The following is an 18,974-nucleotide window of genomic DNA, read 5'->3' as shown; positions in this document are numbered from 1 at the left end:
GAGCGACAGAGATGCAACATATCATGTGGCCCGCGGAGGTGAAAATGATTTATATTTAAAGATGTTGCTGCCTACTTCCATTACTTTAAGGTACTCTTAATTAGCATGGTGTTGGAAATGACTAATTCCCACGTACAGGAAGAGCAGGCTCATGGAGGCTGAGATTTTTCCGCATGCCAATGAAGGAGAAAAGACCATAATGGATTGGCTGCCTATGTAGTTCAGAAGCCCAAGTCTTATCTGTGTCAGGCTGCACCGCACCAGCCGAGGATAACGCGTCTCCTGGAAGAACTATGGTTTTTGACATTCAATGTTTGTTTTTGTTTTTGTTTTCCCTAGACCTTCCCGGAGGGCCTTTAGTGCTTCCTCACTTCATCCGTCCCTCTGCAATCCACACACCTTCCGACCCAGGTCGGCTACCCAGCCACCCCGACATCTCTCCCCCACTCACCAGCTTCTTTCCTGACACCTGCTGGAATGGAGAGCCGCCCTTTGCTCCTTGGAAGAATACAGCCCTTCTTCCCTCCTCCCCTTTGAGGGCAGTTAGAGGCAAGCACTTAAAATACTGTGATCACTTACAGTAGATTAGAATTTTTTATTGGTACCGTGTTGCCATAACAACGTGAAGACAGCAGATGACTTAAGCTAAGCTTGCAAAGCAAAAGGCTGCTCATCTGGCAGTTAAAATGAATACAGTTCATTTCACAAGTTTCCCATATGGACTCTTAGTGTATGGTAATGAGGAGACCATATGGTGAGAGAAAATGCACTGAGAACAATTGGGTTCCACTGGCTGAGTGGGAAGTTGGGAGAGAAAACCCGGGTGAGAGATTCTGGTGTGTGCGCTCTCTGGGTTCAAGGTTTGCTTGAGGTTTGTTTTGGTGTTTGTTTGGGATGGTTGTTTTCCACAGGGGTTTGCGTTTCTTCATCCACTCCTTAATATGTCGGCTGTGCGAAATGACAAACATCTTGCAAATTTTGCAATATCATTCATCACAAACTGTCAGCAGTGTTTGCAAATCTGACTTGCAAGATCTTTTAAATGTGTTGTTCTTAAAAGGCAACAGAACTAAGTTTTTAGACAAAGTGCAGGAAAATTTAAGCACTTCTGACAAGCAGAAACATTAACAGTAATCATTTTAAAAACACTCGCATCTTTTGCCTGCATGTTTAGCTGTAAATAATGCTAGAATGTATAAAAGCTTTAAAGTAAAAATGTAATAAATACTTTTTATTATGTTTCATAAAGGATAAAAAAAAAAATGCCGTGAGCCATGTGTATGCGTTATCTGTATATGTGAACACATAGAGATGGATAGCTCGTCCTCTCCTTCCTACTAACCAGATTGGAGACCTGGGAAGAGCAGCTTGAGAAAGGCTCTAAAGTCAATTCTGTACTATACATGCTTCATAAAAGATGAATATAAATGCATTAGTTAGACACGGTGAGCTAAATTAGAAGGTCAGGCAGGGCTGGGAGGGCTGAAAAATCACACACCCAATGAGTGTAATTACTCTTTTTTAAGTCTATTAAGTGGTGTTGTTCTATCAAGGCTCAGGGGTATAGGACAGGAAGAACAAGATAAAGTAATGTGTATTTATTACTCCCACTGGATCAATTTACCAGATATTTTCAGCTCCATAAAGCAAAATACACAAATGCCGCCTTTGTTACTTTTCTCAGACGGCTTTATTTTCTCTAAAAGAGGGACTGGCTCTCGCAGGAAAAACCGTTGGCCCCATGGAGGTCCCCACGCCAGCCCCTCTCCGTGGGGGAATGAGAGAAAGCTGGCAAGAGTTCCAGTAGGATAGGGGTGAGGTAACAGGCGAGGGACAGGAGAGGAGCCAGTCACCTCAAGAAAGAATTATCTGGCTTTCCAGATCTGAAGGCAGAGTGGGAATAGGACGCAGTGGTAACTGTGAGGCGCTCAGGCCCAAGGACTCACATCTTCGGTCTCCCTCCGGCTAGCTGTGTGGCCTCCGCAAGCCGCTGGCCCTCTGGAACTTGGACTCCCGTGGAATGGGGAGGACCCACATTGCAGGGTCTGGAGCCTCCATGTGCTAAAGTCATGCTAGATGCCAGAGGGGGCCCCTTGCAGAAATTCTCTAAGGCCCAACAGCAACCTGTCGGGGCCACAGCAGGGAGGAGGAGGAACAGGGGCTGGAGAGGCTTGCGCCACCGCACAGCGCGGTGGATCTGGTTTTCATACTCCACGTCCAAGTGGAGAGCTCACTCTCTGGGCCTCTGTACTCTTTGAACACCTTGACAAAGCAGGGCTGGCCCCAGGAGAGGCACTAAGTAACCTTACCTGCTCCCTGGGCTGGCGGCAGGGTCCCCTCTCCCTGCCTTTGCGCTCATGCTCGCTGAGGAAAACTTTCAATAAACCGGAAGGGGATGGAGACACCTCTGGCCTTCCAAACAGTGAAAATTCTTGGCTCAGTGTTTCTGGATGACATCGTGCATGCCAGCGTCTCGCAGTCTCTGACTGACCGCAGCCCCCACCCCTCACTTCCACACTACCCGCAGAGTCAGCCTTCACCCCAACGTCAGTCACATGTTCCTCTCCCTCCGGCCAGGATCCAGAGAGGCAGGCAAGTTTGTATGAGACAGAACAGAATGCTTCCCTTTAAAATCTCAGCCCGCCCTTCTCCCTGTGTATCAGAAAAAGGAAACCAAAAAACACCTGGGCTTCGGATAATTACAGTATTTGAAATTTGTGCATACGGCCCCTGTCACTAATGGTGACCTTCGGGGACAAAATGATTTACGAAGAAGGATTCAGCTCACTCCTGTTTCCTCATTTGGTAAGTGGGAATGATGTCTGCTCTCCCGACTTCTCTCCGAAGACGGGCTCCACTAAAACAAAGCATGTACAAGTTCTTTGAAAAAGCACAAGCCAGTATACAAAGGCATATTATTATGGAAAGCTGTCTGCTTGGTCTTTGGAGCAGTTTCATTTGACAGAATATGTGGGTGGTTGTATGAATCTAGCTTTGTCTATTCACAAACACATGGGTTTAATAAAGTGCAGTTTGTTTTTTAAGGTGTGTGGTCCGGGGCTCACTGAAACACTCCTGTCTGACAAACACTGACCATGATTCTAAGAAAGGCGGAGCCCATGTTTAATCCCCCTAACAATGGACAGCAGGAGTGTAAATCTCTCAAGGGCACAGGAATACCTCGAGCTGGCTCCATCCGCTGCTTCCTGACCCTGATCTTGAACTCTCACTCCACCTTAACGTTCGGAGCCAGGAGGACAGCCCTTGTGAGCTTCCTGGGGTGGGCTCCTGCCAGAGCCCTTGCACAGCTCAGTGGCTCAATGCAGGCTGCGCAGTGTTTCCTTAACACACAAATCTATTGTGTGCTGATGACTCCTCCCAAACCCAGGAAAAGAGGGCTAGGAATTCCACCATGAGGCCACCGGGGATGAAATGACACGTGCCCGGGCTGTTCCCTCAACAGAGCTGAACGGGATGTGGGACTGGAAACAGGTCTTTTAGAAGTACACAAAACTCAGTCCTATGTGCCTCTTTCTCTTCTTTAGGAATAAGACAAGTACTTCCTGACTTCTTGAGACCTCAGTCTTTAAACCAGATTTATCTTCTATTTTTCGATCAATATTTACTGAGAGGCAACGGTGAGCCAGGGAGCTGTGCCGGAGGGCACCCGCAGGATAACCTCTGTATCCTTACATGTTCCCTGTGAAGTCAGCACAGTTATTGTCACCACTTTTTAGATGAAGAAACTGAGGCACAGAAGATAAATCACCCGTGCAGCTGCTCGCCAGGGTTAGACGTCCTGCTCGGCAGAGACTGGATGGCAGAGACCTCAGAAGCAAGAATGCCATTCTCACTCACTGGCAAAGAATCGTAGCTACCCTTTGTTGCGTGCTCAGTGAGCGGTTAAAACGGCAATCGGAAGAGGTAGAAAATAGTCCCATCTCCATTTGGTAGAGAAGGAAACTGAGGCACGGAGAGGTAACGAATTGTGGAGAAACAAGAACAACAACAAATTCTGATCCCAGCTGCATAGCTAATAAGTGTCGCTGGTCCGAGTCCCACCCCTGCCAATCTGACTCTCCAGTCCCTTTAGCAGATTCTAGAGACATCAAAATGCCAAATGTAACATGAAGACTGTCCCCAAGTGGAAAAAATAAAAAAAATCTGGCATTGTGGCCATGCCTTCTTTCCGCCACTGAGACACCTAAGGCACTGACCGGTGGGTGGACCTAACATCATTCACATCACTGTGCTATAAAATGACCAATTACAGTCCCACAGGGAATGCATGGGAGCTAGGATCTTGCTTGATGGAGGAACTTAAAAGTCAATCTCTCCAAGGCACATCTTCATTCTAGAAGAGACTGTGGTTCACTATTACCATTAGATTATTTAATCGCTCACCAAGAGTAAGTCAGGGTAGAAGAGAACGGTGTGTAAGACGGAGGCCCGCTGCAAAGACCAGGATGCGAACAGACCAACACGTCATATGACTTCTTCCTCTGAGGTGAGCTTTACGGAGGGGGATAGCAGGAGGCTGTGCTGGGAAGCTGAAGGTTGAGGCTGAAGGCTGTGTGGTTCTACCCCAGGTATGGGCAGAGAAAAGCCGTTCTTGCTGGTCACTGTACCTCTCATCACTCGGGTGACTCCTGACTGACTCTCCTCATCTGCGCATCAGTTGGGGGGGACACCCTTCTCCTGGGCAAGGCCTTTTCTGACAGGTGGCCTTGCTGCCCAGGGCACCTGACCTGCAGGGAGCATGTGACGATAGACGAATACCCCAAAGAAATCTGCTGCGCTAGGAAGGATGCCTACTTCATTTTTCTAAGTGTTTTACAAGAAGAAACAGACCTAGAAAGGACGTGTCTCTAGCCCTGCTCTGGCAAGAGAGCACCCTCATCTACTCACTTAATTTACAGAAGTTTTCATTTGTGTAGTAAATGAAACTTCATTTTACTGTCAGTAAATGGCAAATGGTAGTTCCACTAATTCTCTGAATGTCTTCAGCATTTAACTGCTCTCTACTTGGGAGTCCTTGCAGAACTCTGGTTGCACTTTAAATGTGCCCATTACTTCCCATTGTTGTTCGTTGAGCACGGTGATCTCTTTGCCGCAAGGCCCACAGTCCTCGTACAGAGATGGGAGCACTGCCCACACTGCCAACAGGTACAGAGTAGAAGCCAATACATGTGAACTTCCTACTTTCTGTATTGGCAACTAACGACATATTGCTGAATGGCATATATGACTCGGTCCTGAATTTTTGTTTAGTTTCTCACATGTTTGTACTATATTTCCAGTTAAGTAGGATGCGTCTGGTGGTTAAGAGGCTCTGTCTTATCTGGCAAGTTGTAAGATCTGCCCATATGTTTCTTTTGAGCTCTAGCTGCACCGGGGATAAGTGTAAATCCTCACATAGCTAGAAAGGCAGTGTTCTCTTTCCTCTTGAGAGTTGGTGTGAGGCAGGGATTAATAACCTGGACTTCAGAGTCAGGCTGTATAGGTTTGAATCTCAGTTTAGCAATTGACATGCTATGTAATCTTGGGCAAATGATTTGATGTCTCTTTGCTTGATTATTTTCTTCTCTAAAATGGAGGTAACACCTACCAAACTCAGAGGGTTTTGAAAGGAAGAAATAACATCATGGAGGTAAAATCAGTATAACACTTTCAGTATTGTTTTGGTATTGTTTACCTTGTAGTACCAAGCACACAAAGCCCACAAATGTTGAGCTGTTTGTCTATGAACTAATTTTTATCGACAGCAAACTTTTCTGCTAAACACCTAAACCCATGTGTCCAGAGACCATAACCCGATAAAGAGATATCCTGACCTTTGGTAAACGCTCAGGGTCACCAGGGTGCCGAGGAATGACCTTCTGTAACCTCTGGAAACCATAATCGATGGTGGGTTCGTTGAGCGCTGCAATGAAGAAGTCACATGATTAGAACAATCTCAGGAAATAAAGTAGACCACAACACTGATGGCATGGAAATAAGCAGGAGTCCAAAGTTTAATTTACACTTCTGAATTAGATCATGAGATGATCAGATGCTCAATTCCCTTGCTGAACATTTCTACTGTCTACTTCTGCTATTGACCATGGTAGGCAGTGATTTGCTCAAAAGAACAGTAACAGCAGGTCCCAAACTCTGTTTTTCTGGCCAAATTCCATATTCCTTACATAACCAAAAATAGAAAGTAAAATGGCATTCGATGTGAAGTTTTAGGATTCATTGGTGAGCAGCTCAGGTCAAAATCCTCAAGGGCTTGACTGAGGGTAGCTCTGAATTATAAACAGCAGGATGACAAGTACTTGCTTAACTGAAAACTCTCTGGTAGACCTCAGCAGGTACATCTCAGTCCCTCTATGGCAATGAAGCCTGTGACCATGTGGTGAGGGGCAGGGAGATGCAATCTTCTCAGCATAGTAAGCCAATTCTCCCCTTGGATAGAGTCTGCAAGGTGATAGGTGTTGAACATGCCCTTGATACAACACCCTCACATCTAAAGTGACAGCCACGTTCACCAACATTAATATTATTTCAGGAAGAAGACTGGCCTCTGTGGAGCACTAGCTTGAAACAGCGGGGTCTCCAAGGAAAATTCTTCAAAAGACTAGAAGAAGAGCAAACCTGTAATAATATTTGGAGACAATGGTCCTTATTATATGCATACTGTCCACACTCTCTTCAAAGCAGACTTAAATTAAATGTGTGATACGCAGTGGACTCTGGAAATTTTTAAAAATTTCTTCCCAAGATATGAAATATGTTCAGCCTTCCTCATCTGACCAGGAAAAGATGGCAGATCTGTTCTCTACCCACGTCCCCCTTATCCTTTAAGTGGTAAGTAGGTGGGTGGGTATTTTTCTTCTTTTCTTTTTTAGTGTAACGAACGTTTTCAACCACATATTTTCTCCCATACTGAGTAAAAAGACAGTCTTTGTAGTTCTGACATTTAGCTATACATTAGAAAACAAGTTGCCACATGCTTTACTTAAAATGCATTTCCATTAACCTAAATTTTAAAAGTAAGATTCATACTACTACTAACTTTAAAAAACTGTATTAAATTCAAATAGGTCCCAAGGCTAATGGAAGCAATTTGTATACCAACCCAAACTGACTGGCCCACTTTTCAAAATACAGGTATGATAATCTTGTGGTTTTAAAAGGACATTTAAATTGAAAGACTGTGAATTTAGTACATAATTATACCAATAGAACCCTTTAACTTGTCAACTTGTAAATCTAAAAGGCTATCAATCATTTCTAAAGAGGAAATAAACCTTAAAATTCCTTGATTGACAGTGCTTACTTTTTATGTAACGAAAAAAAAGGCAAAAAAAAAAAAAAAAAAAAAAAAAAGCTGTGTAAAGTGGCCAGAAATCCATTTACAAAAGTACATTGTTTTACATAGGTGAGTAAAAAGCCAGTAATTACACCTCCAAAAGACACATAAATCAGAGTAAGTACTTTTTCCTCACTTGTATATTTTAAGTTGGAGTGAACTTCATGTAACTTTTTATTGAAAAGATTTTTTCCCAAATGCAATGGTTATTGAAGTTGTTAATAGAGTAGCATTTTCATTTAAGACAATGTAATCATTTTTGCAAATATGAGATTTAGGTATCTTCTTTCCCCTTCCCCCACTTCCAAACAGTAAACTTTCAACCTGTCTCTTGTGGAAATTAACTAAAATTATACCCAGGTGTACCAAATTTCTCTATCTATACTAGTATATGAGTTAAGGCACAATATTTATTATTCCTCCCATTTTATGAATTACTTTCTAAACCCTTGAGAAGAATTCTTTTTTCAAATTAGATGTGTAGAGAAAAAGCCATAGAACTCTTTATGCAGGGAAGCTGTTACTCATAGAATCCACAGTACTTACTCAAGAAATGCAGGAAAGAGACAGGAATGGGACACCTAGGTTTAAGTTATATATCACATCCATCCCCCACCCATAATACTAATTGCCATCAAAGATGTTTAACCATAAAAATAGCTTTAGACAATTAAATATATCATTTTAATATCTGAAGACATAATTCAGCATCCTGAAAATTCTAATTCTTGGTTTTATTATTTTCATCTAAGCCACCATTAAACTTGAATTGTTGACCTGCTCCTACATTTGTTTGCATAATAAATTAATTCCTGCTGTGTCAAGAAACCTGTCATGGTTAAATGAATGACTGTCTGACGTACAGTGGGGAGGATGTGTTTCTCTGTCCATCCAGCCAACTCACAGCACAATGACAAACACTTAATATCTGCAATTAAAAGAACCAATTCAAATATCATATGGACCTAATAGCTAAAGAGCTGAGGAGAAGTCATTCTGCTGCCACAAAGAGTAATTGGGTTAGATATATTAAGCCCATTATTCAAAGGAAAACAAGCATCCACTCTATGAAGTATACTATGGGAGGGGGTATATTTCAGATAGTAAGACAAAAAACGGGTTCCTGAGTGAGAGGGTCCATCTGATAAAAAGACTGTTACTTACAAACAAAAAACAAAACAATTGAAACCAGATTAAATGTCTAGGGAGAAGGATGGTTAAATCACGGCATACCCGTGGAATGGAATATGATCAGTCCTCAAAAGCAATGCCATAGGGAAAAAACAGTTACTGACATCTAAAATATTGCTAGGCTAACAAACAGATTACAGGAGCATATGTACAATATGGTTACTTTAAAAAACAAAAAAGACCATATTTATTTATTTATTTGTCAGAGTGGGAGAGAGAGCACAAGCAGTGGGAGTGGTAGGCAGAAGGAGAAGCAGGCTCCTCACTAAGCAGGGAGCTCGACAGCCTGATGCAGGACTCAATCCCAGGACCCTGGGATCATGACCTGAGCCAAAGGCAGATGCTTAACCAACTGAGCCACCCAAGTGTCCCACAACATGGTTACTCTTAAAAAACTGAACATACATAGAATGTAAAAATGTGTCTGTGTATAAACTGCCTAACAGTAGTTATTTCTAAAAAAGTGGATCTTGAAGTGCTTTTCTTCCTTCTCTTTGGCTGTGCATTCTCCGAGCTTTCCACAATCAGCATATATTACTTTTATAATCAGAGAAAAAGGTTAAAAGCAAGAAATTGTTGCTGAGATGGAATTTGACCTCCTTGTATAAAGTAATGACATAAGAAACTATGCCTTAAAAGGGGTCTGTATACCCTTTAATAACCTTGCATAGGTTATTACAGACCATAAGAAAAATAAGTAGTATACTTTTGGCCAGTTGTATAAATATGTGACTATTCATAAACTCTCTGAAAATCAACAGAGAGGGTAACGAGGAGGAATCATAAAGAATGGTATATTTATTTCATCAGTGGGGGTAGTTGTACCTCAGGGACATACGTCTACTCTGCAAGAATGTAATATAAAGTTAATCCTCCAACAAAGTGACCTCATTGTATTCAAGCACAGGGATCAGGAGGCACCAGTAGAAATGGGACTAATCAATTTTCCCCCCTAAAAGTTGGGACAATTCCGAGAATCTAGTAGAGAAAGAAAAAAAAAAAAACTTAATTGAGCATAATTAACTACAAATAAAGAAGCATGAGCATCTTAGGTTGAAAAAGGAAAAGCAGATGAAGCTATAAACTACAAAAGGAATGCAAGGAAGAGATAGCCTTATGTGACTCTGCTTCCAAACACCCCATCCACAGTGTCTGAAAAGGGCTGCGGAAGGTGTTGTCCTAAACCAGACACTGACAGTAGCAGAATAAGGGACGCTCAGAGCATTAGGAAAATCTGGAATCCCACAATTAAAAAGGCCCCATTTTAAAATCATCAGAATAGAGTGGAAGCAATGTAGGTATTTGAAAACTTTCACAAGAAAGTATATACTCCATCGATTCAATCATCAGTCCCCGTGCTAACCATGTGTCCAGGTGGCATGTGTAGGAATTAACTATTTGGTGTCACGACACCAAAAACCCTGGAAAGGAAACTTCCTGAAAGGTGTCTGTCATCCAACCCCAGCAGAGGGATGAACTACTCTGTAGAGTCAGAATGCAGCTTCCCTCCCTTCAGAAGTGTACCCTCTTACCCTCCTGAGGTTCAGTTGGTGGGTCCCCACCTCTGTTCCCGTTTTGTAGGAAGCATTCACTAGGGTCACACTACATACACTTCACAGGACACATGGATTTAAGAGCAATCAGACTATTGAGGGACCACAGACATTTGACTTCAAGTTGTTTTCCACTGTCCTGTTTAAACTTGGAGATAGATACAAGTTAGCTGAGTAAGTACACTAGGACTCTATGGAGCTGTGTCCATATGCCACAACCGTAAGTCTGAAACTTTCCTATAAATGCACAGAAAGCAAGAGCAAATTCCTACAAAGGAAAGCAAGTTTCCAGGCAGGTGCACCGGGGCTGAGACTGTAGAAGAGTCCTTTCAGAGCTATGGTATGTTACTGGGGAGTGGAGGTTGGTAGAAAGCGTCTGATATATGCATGGAGTTAACATGTCAGGGACATCAAAGTCATTACTTTTCTTTTCTTGTCTTTTTTTAAAGATTTTATTTATTTATTTGACACAGAGATCACAAGTAGGCAGAGAAGCAGGCAGAGAGAGAGATGGGGAAGCAGTCTCCGTGCTGAGCAGAGCGCCCGATGCAGGGCTTGATCCCAGGACCCTGAGATCATGACCTGAGCCAAAGGCAGAGGCTTAACCCACTGAGCCACCCAGGTGTCCCCAAAGTCATTACTTTTCAAAGAGTAAAAGTTACTTAAATGGTTAAAAAAAGTCAGGGGCACCTGGGTGGCTCAGTCAGTTAAGCATCTGACTCTCGATTTCTGCTTAGGTCATGATCTCTGGACCCTGAGACTGAGCCCCACACTGGGCTCCGTGCTCAGCCAGATGTCTGCTCTCTTCCTCCGAATGTCCCCTCCCTCTGTCTCTCTCTCTTCCCCCCTTCTCACTGCCCTTGTATGTCTGCTTGTGTGTGTACGCTTTCTAAAATAAATAAATAAATCTTAAAAAAAAATAAAAACAAACCCCTACATCTGGCCTTGTGCTTATCAATGGCTTTGGGTACCTTCCCAATCTCACAATCTCAGACCCTCCTAAAGCAAACCAGTAACTTTCTAGGCAGAACCAATCTAAGCAGAGCCCTTCTTCAGGCTTCAGCTGAGGTCCTGGTCTGGACGGAACAGCTCTGGTTATACAAAACTATTGTTTACAGTGTCCAAATGTTCACACAGCGTGAAATGCTATATGCAAAGAACGATAAAAATAATACAACTCGATTTTATGCAGTAATACTAATGACAAGATTACAAAATCCATTCAAAACATCTGGGAATGAGTAAATCCTAACTAAATATATGTGCCGTTTGTGGCCTTTTCATGCCTTTAGTCTCCCCCCCCCCCCAATCCACTTCACAATCACATCAAATAAGGAAATTCTCTTTAAGGGGATTTATGTGCAAATTAAAATCGTGTAGTCAAGAAGGATGTATTCTCAGTTATGAAAACTGATTTTTCTCTTTTCAGAGTTTCTTTTCAGAGAAATCACTCCTCCGTCCTCCTTAACTTCTCAAATTCGTATTCCTGGAAACAATGGAAACGAGGGGCTGGTGAGCTGGGTTCACAAACAGCACAGGAAAAGTGCCGTCGGTGCCATTCCAATGTTAGCGCGCAGAGTTCCCCTGCTTTTATAGCTCAGCGACTCACTGCAGTGCTTTAACATATTTCTGGGGTTTTAATTTCCTTTTTTTAATGGTTGTGTGACATGATGTCATTTTGACTGGAAATAAAAAGAAATGCAGATATTAGGAAGGTAATATTTATATTCTATTGCCATTTAATGTCCAAACAAATATCTAGACTCTATGCCAAGTAATAAATAAAACCTCATAGCAGAGGCAATGATAAAACCAGCACCTGGGTCTCCAAGCTTCCCTGGTGACTACTCTATATTTGAACTAAAGGAGTAACAGCGGAGCATTTCCCTTCCAGGCAGATCCATTCTGGGCATGAGAGTTATTACATATGTGTTAGGCGAGGCTTTTTGTTCCATAATGGCCCCATTTTTTCCCTCAGTCACTAAATTAACAACCAGAGGTAAACAATAAAACAGCAAGCTATCTTCACAAACCTATCTTTAAGACTGACTTTAAAATATATAAACCGAAAAATCAACCACAAACCTAAACAAGAGCCAGAAATATGGTTAATGAAGAAATTGGTTGCATTTCCAGCCACTTGGCTATTTCATTATCTTCCTAGATGTCTAGAGCATGGACGGTGTTCTGGTCGTCTCTTCTGAAGAAGGGATGCATTCCCAAAGAAACCTAGAACCAAACCCCTTGCAAGAGGAGCCCTGCTTCCCATGTGAAGTGCCTGCACTGCCCGGTGCCCGGTCTCAGGGAAGAAGCTCACTGAACTGCAGAACGCTGTCCCTGAACTCAGAAGGGTGTCAGAAATGAGGCCAACATGGGCACAATTTACCAACACAGGAGCCAAAGGAAAATTTCTAACCTGGATTTATTTGAACGTGCCATGACTTCTTATTTGTAGTCTTCAGACTTCTGGCTGCGTGGCAACAACTTTGAGATTCAAAGATCTAGTGAAGGAATGACTGCCTCTCTCTACCGAAGGTGCATTCAGAGTGACTAGGTGGGTTCACGGCAAGGAGTGGAGCTGGGGGAGCATGCAAGGTACAGACTGACGAGAGAAAGTGAGCTGGAAAGAGGACCGGGAGCAGAGCCCAGGATGTTGGAGCGCAGCGGCTCTTGGGAGAAAGAGATGGAAGACGCTGAAGCCTGGCAGCCAGAATGTGAAGAACCTGTGTACACTGGGGAACTAATAACTCTTCCAGAAGCAAAACAATCAAGAACAGGAAGAAAGAGTTAAGAGTGACTTGGTTTTGTTTTTTAAAATGGAAACAGTTTTACTACTTCGCTACATCTAAAACAAATACATTCTTGCCGTATAAAAAAATACAAAAGAAATCCTATTCATATAGAGTCATTATTTATATCAGTATATATGCTTTCAGACATTTTCACAATACTGTTTTATATAGATATAGGTTCTATACATATTTATATCCACCTCGTTCTTTTTAAGGGTCGTAATATATTGCATTATATAGATGGCCATAATTTCTTTAACAAATCCCCTGTTAATGGGGACTTACGCTTCCTCCCCTCCACCCACCAGATTTTCACTGATTTAATGAACAACACTTGGGTGAAATTCATGGATAAAAGAGTATGCACACTTCAAATCTTTTGATATGTGTACTTCCTAAGTATCCTTTACCAAATCAACGCTAAATCACACTTTGACAGGTTACAACTAATTTTTAAGATTTTTGCATCCTAAACCTCATGTATTCTCTAAGTTCTAAGGACCTCTGAAGATTTTTAATAGATGTTAACGACCTAATGATTAGTTGTTGAGGTGTCATTTTTAAACATACCTTGAGGTCATACAAGACCCTTTTCCCAGTAATATCAAGGGCTTAATAGACTTTAGCACAGTGATTCCTTCAAGATGCCATCACACGGAAGTCAAAAATCACTACTCCCAATTCTAAGGTGAGAAACTGAGGCACAGACAGTGCTGGCTATATAAATCAGAACAAAAGCCTCACTGCTTCACTTACTCATCCAGAAGGACCACTGTATTTTCATATGGATGAGTCCCAGTTTGCAACATAGTGACAAGTTCTGCTCGCACATCAATTCTGCTCGCACATAGCTTCTTTCTTGCTAAGTTTCTGTGAAACAGAAACCCAGCCTGGGGAAGAACTCCGGTGCCCCAACTCCTGATTTCGTGCAGGTGAACGAGTCACTCAACCCGACTTCTTGACTTAAAGCTCACCATCAACAAGCACAGACCTTCTGGAGGAGGAGGCCACCCTGGTATTTTAAACTTTCCCCACCAGTGATCAAGAAATTGTTTTCTGTCAGGTTTGAGTTGGGCTCTTGGAGGTTGATCTGTCTTTTGGGGAAAAGAGAACATGGAACACTGCTGAGCTACATCATACCCACTTACTTCCTATCACAATCGGTAGGTTATTTTCTAGATGATCCTTGGTGAGAAAGTCACGAGCAGAAGTAGAGCATCTCTTCACAAACAGACCCCTTCCTTGCCCTGGAGGGTTACACTCTATCTAAAATGGGAAGTAGGTGAATGTACAATAATTAGGGAAAACTGTACTGCTCTCTAATTGTAATAAAGTTGATGAGAAAAGTTGCCCCTGTTATTGCATATGATGTGCTCTGAACGGCCTGGCCTTTCAGGAACCTTAATTTAGATTTCCAAATTTGATACAGGTTTAAGACTAAAATTAAATCCCTCAAGCAAACAGAAGCTTAAAGATCTTCATGATTTTTTTTTTCCTGGCCTTTCAATCTTTCTACTTTAGAGTTAAGAAAAAAAAAAAATGGATCATTTATGATTAGGTCTCAAAGCCAGATTCGCTCATTTGAACTCGAAGAGAAGGATGATTTTCGCTGGGTAATGGATGACGGTGTTTAAGTATCGAAAGCCAACACAGTCTGTCTTTCTTAGCATTTAAGGAGAAATCCATAATTTCCTTCCCGACTGGCATATCTTCTGATGTAACAAGAATAATATTCTCTCTATAATTGTTCTTCAGATTTCTTCCCGAAGAGTTTTGACAATAACTGTTATCAAGGGGGTAAAATCACCCAGCCTGTCTGATAAACATGTTTCTTTGCGTTCCCACCCCAGCGAGTGCTTGACACCGTACTTTTATCATCCAGTGTGTGTTCAGAATGAGCTTAGAACAGCAATTGCCGGGAATAGGCAGGCGATAAACCGCATTGATTTAACACATCTTGTTTTCAATCATGCTTGGATTTTCTGAGCACGCATTTTTCCTGTACTCTGGCTTGTAGCTTTTATCTGACGAGCTGATCCCTTTTCACTGGAAAATGAAAAGGTCGCACAATAAGACACGGTTTACTGGAACTTGAACACGCACCAGGGAAAGTATTTTAGATAAATACTGTCAGACATAGTGGAGCTGAATTTCAACAACACAATTGCTAAACAACAATACTTATTACTCTCCTAGAACAAGCTACCAGTAACTTATGGCTCTCAGCAGGGAACAGCACCAAGTCCAGACTCCAAAGCTAAACAACCCTTCGCTGAGCCCCGCGCTAACCAAGCACAGAGTTCTGGGCTGAGGTCCTACTTGTGATTGTTAATATCATGGTTTTATGAGACAACTCAAAAAACTACTCCCACTGTTCACAGAGCTATTTCCTCTGAACCAGCAGACAGGTTTCAGAAGAGCTGGATAATGAAGTTATTAAAGCAGGGCTCTGTAGACAGACCAAGAGGGGGAAAAAGTGCCAAGAAAAGTGAAATAAAAGTGACTCCAAACAATCCATTAATTCCACTAATAAGACAGGAGTGTACTTGTAACTGGGATTAGGGATTAGAGGATTAACTGATTATTTGGTAATATTTTAATAAGTCAAGGCGTACTCATAACAAGTATGTTATGTAGAGAGCTACAATGGCTTTACAGATAAGCCTGGACATCATTATCAGCCTAAACTCCAACTAAATGGCATCTTGATATAAAATAAATGAAGTCAGCCTTTTTCAGTATTGACCCAACCTACATGATTATTATTGCTGTGTATCGTTAGCATTCGACTCAGCCAGAAAGTCTCCTCTACCTGAATGGGAGTCAGAATCCTTTTCTTTTTAGCCTTAACACACATTCTCATTGTATCTTTATTCATTATCTACTCCAAAGCTTCTCAAATTTTCCCCATGCACAGTTCCTTGGGCAGCTCAGCGATCTTTTTTGCGATGCCTCTAAGAAAAAAGAAACGCCCAACAGCTCTGTTTATTAACTACTTAGGTCCAAACAGCCTAATATTTATCCTAATAAATTAGCAGCCATTTGAAAAAAAAAAGAAATTGGAGGACAAAATAATATAGTAATATTTTTCTTTCATTCTAAAATAATCACTATTGCTTTCTAATGGGATACTTACATGTGCTCCTGTTGAGCACTGTGTAACTTCTCAGATCTTGGAATAAGATTGGATATCACCACCCTCTTTTCTCTTCTGCATTAATTTTTACATGAGACTTCCTTCTCATGTAATTGCTGATAACTCAGCTTTGCAAGGCTACGACACCATCAGAAGGATTGCAGTGTGATCTAATGGGAAGCTATGCGCTACCTTGGACTAGTCGTTTGTGTGGTATCCAACAGACTTCATGTTACCTGTTTCTCTCAACCTGAAAATATCCCAGGGTGCCCCTGTGATGCTAAGAAAGAAGAATCAATTGTATTCATCCATGTATGTTTTTTCCTCTAATAATAATGATCACAATAGCAACATCAGCTAAACATCTCTGAAGAATTTACGAAGTGCCAAGCACTTTACATGACTTAAACTGTCTAATCTTGACCACAACCCTGAAGGAACAACTCCTGTTATTCCTACTGCACAGAGAAAGCAACCGAGACTTCGAGGAATTAAGGACCTTGCCCAAGTCCACAGAACTGAGGAGCAAAATACCAGGGATTCAAACCCAGGCAGTCTGGTTCAGAAGCCCTGCTCTTAATCTCTTCACTAGATCAGACAAGTCAGGTCAACTAAGAAGCCTCCAGAACAGGCCTTTAATAATTTTGACCTCCCGGAATTTTCCTGTGCCTTTCTTGCTCCCCATATCCCTTTCTTTTTTTTTTTTTTAAAAAGATTTTTATTTATTTATTTGACAGAGAGAAATCACAAGTAGATGGAGAGGCAGGCAGAGAGAGAGAAAGGGAAGCAGGCTCTCCACTGAGCAGAGAGCCCGATGCGGAACTCGATCCCAGGACCCTGAGATGATGACCTGAGCCGAAGGCAGCGGCTTAACCCACTGAGCCACCCAGGCGCCCCCCATATCCCTTTCTTACCTGCAATCTATTCTAGTCCTTTCTTTTGTCTTAACATTTATCCCATAGAAAACTTTGTCACCTACTCCAGACTTCATTTGACTCCCATTTCTCTAACAGCACACTCTTCTTCCCTTTGTGCTAACCTTTTTGAAGTGAACACAGCTAGATTTCATCCAGGCTACCTTACTGACCAGTGACGTGCCCTTTAGGAATATCACTTAACTGTCCCTTTTATCTATAAAGGCAAGATTTGATGCTTTCACAGTGCTTAGCACATAATAAATACTCAGCAGGCAGTTATTATTACTATTAATAGGATACCTGCCATGTGCTAGAATAGGGGCAGATGTGGGGAACATGGGATTAATTAGACTATGTATTTCCAACTCTCAAGGAAATACAGACTCTAGAGGGACAGAAAGACATAGCCATATTTCAAAAACAATGTGATAAATGAAATGCAGTATTCTAGGAGAACATCAAGGATGTTTCACTTGTCCCTGGGGTTCAACCTTTCTTCCCCCACTTATAGTAATTTGAAATTGTAGTTCAAAGAATTCACCACCTCTAATTCTCAGATATTACTCCAAAATAGAGCTCTACCTGGAGTAGGACACAACTGCTTTAAAACACCATAAATCCTATGACCAGATGGGAACAAAGAAAAAGGTAGGAAACACCTAATGAAGATGGGATTCTTTCCCATATTTGGGATATGTTACTTTGCTTAATTCAATAAAATTGGATTCTCGCTGTATATAAGGTATATGATTAAGAAGATAAAAAGAAATAGAATTACAACCCAGGTCCAATTTCCTGCATCCAGGTCAGCACTTTTCAGTTGGAAAAACTCTTCTCGGCAACACAATGTATCCTTGAGGAGGGCATAGTCCAGTGGGGAACCAGGCCTATATATAATCAGCACAGAAGATGGAAAAAAATAATCCTCTGTAGTGGAATCAGGTACACATTTACCAAAGAAGTCGTATGTGAGCCAGATGCAAAAGATAAATAGAATTTTTCTATAAAAAATGGTGGGAAAAGCATCCCAGGCAGAAGGAACAACATGAGCAAAGACCCAGAACTATAAAAGCACATGATGTGTTCTCATAAGGCTCAATAATATGGTTTGGGGAGATCACAGCTTATGCACTGGGAGTAGAGTACTGAAGAGTAACCTTGAGTATTGTATTAGCCTTGAGTGCCACTGAAGACTTTATCTGGTAGGCAACAAGGAGCTATTTCAGGTTTCCCATACCATAAGGGTAACATAATCACATCTATATTTCAAAGACCTAACCAAAGGAGTCCAATGAAAGGAGGATTTTAAGGTCAGTACTTTTGTAATAATCCACATGTAAAGTGAATGACCACCTAATGCTGGCATGGTCATGGAGAAAATGTAGATTTCAGAGGTATTTTAGAATAAAATGCACATGACTTCAGTAACATATTAGGTGTGAGGAATAAGAAAGGACAGAGAATGACTGACATTTCTAATTTATCCAAGTGGCTAGAGTAGCCACTCAACAAGATAAAGAATGCAAAAAGAAAATTGCAATGAAAGGGAAAAATCATGAATTTAATTTCAAACATGCTTTTTAGGTGCCAGTAGGACATCCATGTGAAAATCTTTAGTAGGCAGTTAGAAACAAAGGACTAAAACTCAGGTAAAAGATCAAGGATGAAGCTGATATTATAGGTAATGTCAAGATACAGGTAACAGCTAAAATTACTGGTATGAGAATAAAACCAGGGACAGACAGTGCTACTGTAAACACTAACATTTAAGGAAATTAGAAAAAAGATTCAGAGGCAGAAGGACAAAGCCAGGTCAAAACAGTAGAAGGAATACCAGGAGAGAATAATGGGACTGAAATCAAATGTGAGGCTTAAAGTGAAAGGGGTCGTCCGCACCATCTAGTAGAGCAGGTAATCAACCAGGAGATGGCAGAGGTGAAACTGTCAAGGTAGACCATTCCAAAATCGTCAGTGTAGGTGGCAAACACAACTTCAGGAGACTCTTGAATGCCTTAATCCAGAGGCTCCAGT

The 18,974-nt window shown here is 41.7% G+C and overlaps 1 protein-coding gene across 7 annotated transcripts in view; it reads right to left on the bottom strand.

Moving 5' to 3' along the window:
* EBF1 (EBF transcription factor 1) overlaps positions 1-18,974 on the bottom strand; it is a 387,792-nt gene that overhangs the window by 28,777 nt on the left and 340,041 nt on the right. For all 7 annotated transcript variants that reach the window (XM_032337165.1, XM_032337166.1, XM_032337167.1 and 4 more), the window contains exon 11: positions 5,835-5,923. In XM_032337165.1, the coding sequence (XP_032193056.1) occupies positions 5,835-5,923 (89 nt within the window). The remainder of the gene's footprint in view (positions 1-5,834; positions 5,924-18,974) is intronic.

This window comes from Mustela erminea, chromosome 3, assembly GCF_009829155.1.
Source record: "Mustela erminea isolate mMusErm1 chromosome 3, mMusErm1.Pri, whole genome shotgun sequence".
Taxonomy (NCBI): domain Eukaryota; kingdom Metazoa; phylum Chordata; class Mammalia; order Carnivora; family Mustelidae; genus Mustela; species Mustela erminea.
This window is presented reverse-complemented; position numbering and strand designations above follow the sequence as displayed.